This window comes from Micromesistius poutassou, assembly GCF_964030765.1.
Source record: "Micromesistius poutassou genome assembly, chromosome: 9".
Taxonomy (NCBI): domain Eukaryota; kingdom Metazoa; phylum Chordata; class Actinopteri; order Gadiformes; family Gadidae; genus Micromesistius; species Micromesistius poutassou.
Genome location: NC_140279.1, coordinates 10,698,811 through 10,709,064, shown reverse-complemented (window position 1 = coordinate 10,709,064; position 10,254 = coordinate 10,698,811). Strand labels below are relative to the sequence as shown.

General features: G+C 47.6%; 1 protein-coding gene across 1 annotated transcript; it reads right to left on the bottom strand.

Annotated features, from left to right (window-relative positions):
* Positions 1–1,031: 1,031 nt before the first annotated feature.
* Positions 1,032–10,245, bottom strand: klhl30 (kelch-like family member 30; the record flags this gene model as incomplete). The annotated part of the gene is made up of 8 exons (XM_084472991.1): positions 1,032–2,591; positions 2,956–3,101; positions 4,058–4,246; positions 4,765–4,920; positions 5,422–5,508; positions 6,606–6,789; positions 8,039–8,836; positions 9,721–10,245. The coding sequence occupies 8 exons, from the start codon at positions 10,243–10,245 to the stop codon at positions 2,343–2,345; spliced, it is 2,334 nt and encodes a 777-aa protein (XP_084329117.1). The 3' UTR covers positions 1,032–2,342.
* Between the last annotated feature and the right edge of the window lie 9 nt (positions 10,246–10,254).

Here is a 10,254-nt window from a genome sequence, read left to right as displayed (position 1 = left end):
TGTCCACCGTGAGTTGACGTCCATAGTTCACATCTTCAGGGCAGCCGTCCGCGTTGAGCATAGAAAACTCCAACCTCTACAACAAACACCAGTTCATTCCGAAACCAAATCAAACCAAACCACCCATTAAACCCCAACTCCTCCAAAACCATTAAACCCATTAAACCCCAACTCATCCCAAACCATTAAACCCATTAAACCCCAACTCATCCCAAACCATTAAACCCATTAAACCCCATGGTCTGAGCGCTGTGGCGCTAACTGGATCATCCTGCTGCATTCAAGACATGATGGTTTTATTTGATTATTAGTGTCCAGGTGTTCCCGAAACTATTCCAAACTTTCAAAGTGAATCCCTCAAAGTTATTTAATCGGTCTACCTATTGCCATGTGACTGTTAACTAGTGTCCATTTGCACACCGAGTTGACTAATTAACTAATTAGGAGTGACGTTATGTGAATGTAACCGCATTCAAACACCATGCATGTGAATTGAGCATTAATTCCGAGTGGATTATTATTATCAGTTCGCGTTAATTGTATTCACATAAAACGGGTTTTAATCACTCATTACACCCACTGGATCGAGGGAAACAACCTTACCTGAATCACAGAATCCAGTCTGGGCGAAGAGTTTTGAGGAAAGCTCATCGCTGCGGTGATTAACGACCTGCTTTAGTTTAACATGTAGTATTAACTTCTACTGGTCTGTGATGGTAATTAAACCAACTCGGAGCACTGATTTAAAAACTTAACTTCAGACGACCGGCGGCGAGTCACTTGGTTCTACTCCGGTCAACCGCCAATCAAGGTTACCATGGAAACCAGACGCTGCCCGGGCCGTCGCCATGGAAACGGAATGCTGGGCTTGTCCGGTCGCCGTGGCGATGGAGAAACACACTAGAGGGAGACGGACTACTCTTTACTCTAAAGTTGAATCATTAAACAAAAACACCCTCAAACACTAAACACCACATACTGAGGGAGAAATGAGAACACTCTGAACCGTTTTTAATATTAACATGGCATATTGTACATTTTGTTTGATATTAAATACAGTCCTACAACATATAAACAAACTTTAAAACCACAGCCCTGGCATAAGTGGCAACACATTTACACTCTATAGTCATCTAGGAATCAACACACACACACACACACACACACACACACACACACACACACACACACACACACACACACACACACACACTTCACATGATCAATGTAAAAAAAAGCCTTAGATACATTTTATTTTCTACAAAGGTTTTACAAAAAAATTCAACAGGGTTAATATTATTATTAGGCGTCCATCATTCTCTTGGTTAACGTTTAACTGTTTAAAATTTAAGGTCAATAATCCTGTGATAGCATTCCAGCTCGCTGGTAACGACAAACACACCCAGAGTTTAACGGGATAGTTTCTGGTTAGATTTAGTGATTACAAACGCACACAAAAAAAAAAAATTGGCTAAAGTTAAAAAAGAACAATCTGATTGGCTCAAGAGAATGTACCTTTAAAAACAGATTTTAGAGTCGAGATTTGAGCCTTGAGCACAAAAAAACGATAAACACGACCCTTGTCTCAATAAATCACTTGATTTCATTAAAATAGTTATGTACGGAACCCCAAATTAACCATTTGTGATCTATTTGTGTTTTTGTTGTATTGTGAAGATCAAGCCTAGACTGACCCCAGATCAGTAGTGTCCAGCCTTGTTGGGCTTGGAAGTCTTTTAGTCGGAACATTGCGACCCAACTACTCACATCCTCTTCCCTCTTCATACATCTGCTTCAAACACATCCTTTAACCCTTCATATGCCCATTACATCATGTCCTGGTGAACGATCGCTCATCACACTGTGGTTCTAGTGGTTCACTAAGGGATTAGCAGTAGTTCACTAAGTGATAACAAGTAGTTCACTAAGTGATTAGCAGTAGTCATTAAGTGATTAGCTATAGTTCATTAAGTAATAACTAGCCGTTCACTAAGTGATAAGTGGTAGTTCACTAAGTGATAACTAGTGGTTCACTAAGTGATTAGTAGTAGTTCACTAAGTGATAACTAGTAGTGAGTAACATGGTTTACTCACTAACCAATCACTAGGCAGGTCTCATTATACAGGACCTTTATGAAACATTTGAAACCTTTTACTTTGTTGCAGTTACATTTACATTTAGGGCATTTAGCAGACGCTTTTATCCAAAGCGACTTACAATAAGAAATTTCAAAACTTTCTAATGCCTTACTCAAAGCTTAAACACAAACAGTGAACTCCTGCGACCCGAAGGGTCCGGACCCCCAGGCTGGGATGGGTGGTGTCGTGTGGGTGGGGGTGTCTCAGAGGGGGTCGATGGGGAAGGCCTCAGGCCACTGGGCAGGGTCTAGGAAGACGGAGGCGGAGCCGCTGTAGAACCAGAGGCGTGGCAGAGCCCCCTCCACCCTCCAGCAGTCGGCGGCCCGGTCGTACACCTCCATCTCCACACCGTAGTCCCCTTCCATCCCCTTCCAGTGCCCCCCCGTCACCACCAGCCCCCCATCCAGCACCACCAGACCCCCGTTCTCATGGAGCATGTTGAGGTACTGCACCTGGGTGGAGGAGGAGGAGGACAGGTATGAGGACAAAATGTTTTCTACTAGTGAAATTATGTTAAATAATTTTATGATATTATTATATTTTTAATTTAAATGATTATATGATAAATTATATTGCAATTCAGGCTGTGTAAAATATCTGAAATAAGGAACATTGTTTTTTAGAAAAATCACAGTTTGGTTTGATGGGTCATGTGTATAAAAATATGTAAATAGTTTTCTTTATAATAGAGAAATATCTGAATTATTTTTTAACTGAAATTTCAAGACAAAGTGAAACTTATCATCACTATTTGGAATCAAGTTTTATGATTGTGTTAATTTCAGCTGATTTCTCTGTGTGTAACGCTAATCCCACCTTCTGCCACATGTTGGCATCAGGGTCGTAGGTATAAACCTTCTTGGTGTTGTCAGCGATCAGGTAGATGACGCCGTCTGCCGTGATGGAGCGAGGAGACGACAGGTACTTAGGGATGAACGGGGAGCACACCACACTCCAGCTGTCTGTGGGACCAAACATCAAGTTAATATCCTCACAAACACGCAATGTTTAAGTCCTCACAAACCATGTGAATGACAATCACACAATGTTAAACGTCCTCACAAACCATGTGAATGACAATCACACAATGTTAACGTCCTCACAAACCATGTATAGGACAAACACACAATGTTAACATCCTCACAAACACACAATGTTAACTTCCTCACAAACCATGTGCAGCAAAGACCCCAAAAATAACATCCTCAAAAAAACACGACAAATCCACAATATTAACATGCTAAAAAACACGACAGGACATATGCATAAGGTTAACGTCCTCACAACCATGTGTATTTCACTTTACACCTTACATGACATGGTGTTGTAGGTTGATGAAGAGAAACTTCTTTTTATGACACGTCAGCCAGCGAAATATTTAATTTAATATTAGAGCATGATCATGGGAAAGTACAGGCAGCAAAGTTACCAAGGATACATTCAGTGAGACAATGGGTGAACAAGATTCTTATAGGGAAACGTTTGCATTGTGGGTAGGGAATATACAGTTAACAAAGGTAAGTGGGAGTGACCATTCTGGAGCATTTAGGATTGGCGGGAGAGGCCAAGTTAATTTGTAATACACTATGGGGGAAGTGGACATGTCTGCAAGTCTGTTAAATAGGGCTGCAATACAGTAAAAAAATCTACACAACAAAGAAGTCAGTCGATTGGCCTGGCCTCAATATCAGACTCAGTGGCTCCAGTGGGAATGCAAATCTGAACTACCTTGACCTCTCTCAGTTAGAGAGAGGAAGGGTGGTATCTTAAAGTCCAAGGAGAATGTAAACAGTTCCTTTTAGATTGACTAGTAATTATATAAACAAGGTTAATGTAAGGTTTATAATTGTGTATTATAGTTATGATTAATATTTCCACGACATAGGTTGTGTTAGCGTAACGTGTGTGTAATGCTCACCGATCACAGGGTTATAGCACTGCATGGTCAGGACGTTGTACTTGACGGCACACGAGCCGATCAGGTAGAGCTTGCCGTGGCAGGCGGTGGCGGTGAAGTTGGTGACGTAGCGCAGGGCGGGGCAGGTGACCACCCAGGTGTCACTGTAGGGGTCGTAGTGCTCCACCTCCACGTAGTTCAGGGTCGTACCTGAGGACAACACCTTCGTGTTAGAGCAGTGGGTGGAGCAGCACTGTCACCTCATGGCAGCGCTGCATGGAAGAGTTCTGTTTTGTTTTGTGCTATCGTCGTAATGTTCCCCATTTAGCAGCTAGATAGATAGATAAAAAAAATATTAATGTAACTTTGTTACAGCACAGCAGCAGTGGAAGACACAGGGTATAATACAATACAATAAAAATACAAAGTAGTGCTAAAGAAAACCAAAATAGATGCTAAATTAAATGCGCAAGTAAGGACAGACAGATAAAACAAAACAAACAGAACAAACTATATGTGTGCCAGGACGTACAACATACAATACAATACAGTACAGTCCCTCCAGGTTTGATTGTATGTTTTGACGGTTCTCAACCTCACTTATGAGTCGCTTTGGAAAGGCTAAATGTTTGATGTAAAGGTCAAGATCTGGACGTGAAAGGTCTAGGTCACGTCCTGGTCATCATCACTCGTCTGTTTCTCCTCCTCATCTTTTCTTCTTCCCCTACCTCCTATGACGTAGACCTCTCCGTTGAGGGTCGCCGACATGTGATTGGTCCGTGGGCAGAGCATGGGCGCCACGGTAACCCAGCGGCCCTGGCGTGTCATGTACTTCCAGGTCTCCGTGGTGGACCAGGTGTTGGTGTTGGACCCCCGCGACCCGCCTGTCAATCACACAGTAGCACCTCAACACGCCATACAGCCCATTGTTTATTGTGACCACTTCTTCGGAGAGAAGGTGGCAGAATACGCCATTTATTTTGCGCACGCATGTATGACTTTTCAATGAATCTTGTACCTTATTTTACATTGAAATATAATTTCAGAAATATCCTGTCTCTAATAGTAACTTCCTCTTCCTTGAGATTGTGTCATCGAGTCCAAGTGGACGGGGCTTATTATTGCGACCAATCCCACTACAGCCAATCAGATCCTGAAGGGATCCTATTTACTTAGAACTGTTTGACTTGGATAAAAGTCCCATTAAGAAAGCAAGATATGCTACGAATGCCGTTTCAGGCAATCTGTGTCAAGCATACTACATTCCGCACTGGGTGAACTCTGCTTGTTTAAAATAGTTTCCCCCATTACTTTACCACTCGGGTTCCAATATTTCAAAATAATAGCGCAAGTGTTTTGACAGGGCTAAAACAAACCCGGCTGACCTGTGACATAGACGTCATTGCTGAGGGAAACCAATGAGTAGCCCCACTTGTTGGGATTGGGGAAGTTGGGGAGCTGGTGCCACTGCTCTGCAACGTGGAACAGAGAGAGAGAACATAGAACAGACAGCATCAGAACTATAAAGGTATTACAACATAGAGCATCAGAACTATAAAGGTATGGGGAGGTTCTGCAGTGGGAACACAATAGAGAGAACGGACAGCATCAGAACTATAGAGGTACTGTGTGTACATTTGGTTGAACCTTAGTTCAACTCCTTTCTGCTTCATTTCTTCTTCCGAAACTCATTTCTTGTTCTTCTTGCATTCCCCCTTGTTGAGCGTGTTGCTACTTTGCACGGAAACTCTATAAATAAAGTTTGGTTTGATACAATTTGAGGTGAATTTGTTCTGAAACCGAACATGGCCACAGTTTGATCCGAGCACAAACACAGGTCGGTAAATGTTTTCCTCCCCGGTCGGTTTCCTCGGGGTAATGTTTCAGGGTTTATTAAGCGCTGCTGTTCTTGGCGCGGCCTCTCCATTCATGTCCTACAGCAGTCCACTCTGCCCGGACTCTGTTTTGCCAGTAGATTCTACAAACAAAGCTCCATCTCCATTTAATTCCACTCTACAACGACCACATAATATATAACTATAAAATACACTTACTATTGAGGCATTTGGAAGAAACTTTCATCCAAAGCGACTTGAGGTTATAGACATTAAGGAGCAGGGAGGAGCGACCTCGGCCCACAGCTATTGAGTGAGTAGATACGTCACGATTTGGGAGGGGCAGGAGCCCATCGCCATTTTGAGCTTACGAGTACTCGGTTGCCATGGGCAACAACGGAAAAAAATAGCAGGGGTAAGGTGTAATTCTTGAGACTACCACATGGATAAGAAGGCACAAGAAAGGGGTTCCTATAGGGAGAATCAGGTCACGGTCACGGACACTTAGCGGTCAAACGACTCGACAGCAGTAAGCTCAAAATGGCGGAACAGTTGGAATGTCGTCATGTCCGGGGGTGGGGTGATGTGTCATTACGACAACTCCTCACTCTCAATAGGCTGTGACTTTGGGGTTGGAACCCAGAACCTTCTGGCTTGGAGGCCAACACCCTAACTTTGACCCTCCCTTGCCCCTAAACCAAACACACTCGGGTGAAACCGGGAGGAATACGTACGGGTCTTTATGTTATAGAAAGCACAATTCCGGGGCTGTATTCTGGGGTCTCGCTCTTCATCCTCCTCCTCATCCTCGTCCCCGTCGTCCAGCGATCGGCCGCCCATCACAAACAGCACCTCCTGCAGGTTGGGCTGGGGACTGCAGGCGCTGTCCCTCTGCTCCAGCCCGGGTTCTACGGAGATCTGGAGACACATCGGTATCACATCGATATCATCATCATTATCATCATCACCATCATAGTCATTATCATGATCAGCACTATCATCATCATTATCATCATCACCATCATCATAATTATCATGATCATCATTATCATCATCACATCATCATCATTATCATAACCATTATCATCATCACCACTATCATCATGACAATCATAATGACCATCATCATCCTCATAACCATCACCATCATCATCATCATCACCATCATCACCATCATCCTCATCATCATCATCATCATCATCAGTACAGTTTAACCCAGATAAACACTTGATACTGATATGTGAGCCATTTTTATTTGAGATACTTTATTACTTTTAGTTAAGTGATTTTCTCACAGATGACTAACTAACATGAGTCCCTTTCCAGTAAGATGCCCTGTTCCTCAGGTATAACCTCCTAGTGCTTCCCACACCCTGCTGCTGAGTGACTAACCCTCCATGTAACGGAACAAAACGCTGAACCCCACGGAGGGGACGGTACCTCCTCGGGTCAAACCCCGGTCACTGCAGCCACTGCTCCAGATTGGCCCAGGAGCCTCACAACCTACACCACCAACCCTAACCCTGGGGTTCACAACCCACCAACCCTAACCCTGGGGTTCACAACCCACCAACCCTAACCCTGGGGTTCACAACCCACCAACCCTAACCCTGGGGTTCATAACCCACCAACCCTAACCCTGGGGTTCACAACCCACCAACCCTAACCCTGGGGTTCACAACCCACCAACCCTAACCCTGGGGTTCACAACCCACCAACCCTAACCCTGGGGTTCACAACCCACCAACCCTAACCCTGGGGTTCATAACCCACCAACCCTAACCCTGGGGTTCACAACCCACCAACCCTAACCCTGGGGTTCACAACCCACCAACCCTAACCCTGGGGTTCACAACCCACCAACTCTAACCCTGGGGTTCACAACCCACCAACCCTAACCCTGGGGTTCATAACCCACCAACCCTAACCCTGGGGTTCATAACCCACCAACTCTAACCCTGGGGTTCACAACCCACCAACCCAAACCCTGGGGTTCACAACCCACCAACCCTAAACCTGGGGTTCACAACCCACCAACCCTAACCCTGGGGTTCACAACCCAAACCCTGGGGTTCACAACCCAAACCACCAACCCTATGTGCCATCCTGTTACCCATTTGACCCCATCGTCCCGACCCTGCCCTTGTCTAGAGCCCCCTGCTCTCACCTCCTGCAGGACGTTCTCCACGGCTTCTCGGGCCCCGAGGGCCCCCTGGACCAGGCTGTCCGTCAGCAGGCGGTCCCTCAGGTACTCCGGGCTGAGCAGAGCCAGGCGGGCCAGGCCCAGCAGCTCCGTCAGATGGCCCAGCCTGGGCGTCTCGTGGTGCCGCACCCAGGCCATGGCAGCCTCCACTCGGGCGTGCTCCGACCGCACCTGGAGGCCCTCGTGGGCCAGGCAGGCGGCCAGCCGCTCCTTCCCCAGCAGGGGGAATTCCTCGCCACGCTGCACCGCCTCAAAGTTCTCCAGCAGGAAGCCCCAGGCCTTGGCCACCACCTCTGGGCAGCCGTGGGTCTCGCCGAACTCCAGGATGCCCAGGCAGTTGGTGGCGTCGATCTGGTGCTGCAGGTAGCGGCCGCACACGCCGCGCACCGTCTGGAACTGCAGGCGGTCCGAGGTGCGCACCAGCCCCTCCACGTTGCCCTGGTTGATGGTCAGCTGGCCCGTGTACGCAAAGTCCAGCAGGGAGGCCAGCACGTCGGGCTCCACGTCGCGCAGCTCCACGCGCGCCGCGATGTTCTCCACAAAGTCCCCCGAGAACATGGAGCGGAAGTAGGGGCTGCAGAGGGCCAGCACGGCGCGGTGGCAGGGGAAGTCCCTCCCGCCGGCGCCCAGCGTTACATCCACCAGCCGGGGTTGCGAACGCAGGGAGCGCAGGCCCTCCAGGATGCTCTGGGCATGCGACGCCAGGCTGAAGTCCAGGTCGTCCACGTTGCGGACCATGGCGAGAGAGAGAGGGTTGTTCACCTGCGGGGGGGGGGGGGGGTCGAGAGCAGATCAGACGGGTGGCATGTGGCTCAGGAGGGTAGAGTGGCTTGGCTGGTAAACGGAAGGTTGCTAGTTTGATCCCCGGAGTGTCGTGGTGTCCCTGAGCAAGGCACCTCACCCTAACTGCTCCTGACGAGCTGGCTGTCGCCCTGCGTGGTTGACTCAGCCGTCGGTGTGTGAATGTGTATGAATGGGTGAATGTTAGGTAGTATTGTAAAGCACTTTGAGTGGCCACTGGTTAGAAAAGCGCTGTTTAAGTCCATTCACCACTACCTACCATCAGATGAGCCGCTCTGAGGGATGAGGAACTGAAGCGAGAGGATTCAGAGGGAGATATGAGCGGACTGCAGCGTGTTCAGCGCGGGATCAGAGGGGATTTAGGGTGTTCAAATTAGAACCGAGGTGAGCGACATGTTATGTGACCTCGGGAATCAGTTTACAACCGGACAATGGATGTGGGGCTAAATGTTAAAAAACAACACACACCTTCTCTAAACAACAGTGAAAACACAGTTTATAGGACTAAGCAAAAAAACACACACTCAACCCTTCCAAGAACATAGCATAACACATTTTAAACATTTATTATTATAAATCCACCATAACATATCGGGTTTAACACCCTCTTGTTTGTTATCTGAGCAAACACAGCGTGCTCTGTGCGCGGTGCGGCCGTGTTACCCCCAGGAACACGGCCCTTTGTTGACTTGGAGACAGAGATCAGTGTTCCCCTGGTGCTGGGACCGGTCCGGGCGTGATGTCACGCCGACGTGCCCCGTAATGCGCGGTGAAGCCCGTGATAAAGTACTTCTTGTCCCGGGCACACTTTGAACGAAGGCAAAAACACAGAGACAGAGACTCACCAAAGAGGCAGAGAAGCAGTGCGGTGATCGCTCATGTTCCCCGGGAGCCGGTGTGTGTGGAGCGGAGCCCGGCCGGTTAGAACAACAAGCTGCTGGCAGAGTGGAGGAGGGCCACGGCCAAGCGCTGGGACGGCCTGTCGCTCTGCTATATTTAGGGGCCCAGGGCCGCCGCGTGAGGCAGGGGCATTCCAGACCCCCCCATCCACACCTGCTGTTAAAGGGACAGACACAGGGCCGGCCTGGGGGTGATGGGCTGGCGTGTTCCAGCAGCTCATTACACCCCGGCCGCTGGCGTGATGTCACCGCTACATGGGGGGGGTGTTGAAGGCTCTGGGCACGAGGAGAGGGTTTAACGGCCGGGAACGAGGAGTACAGGGATAAGCAGTTATGGACGTCGGACGTGTTTTGTGAGCGTTTATTTTTGTAAACATGGAGTTGCTCCGCAATGACGATAAAAAACAATCTAAAAAAACTCACTGAGGACAAAAAGCAGTTTTTTGGGGCCGTTCTTGTAAAGAGCGTCATTGTTTTTTG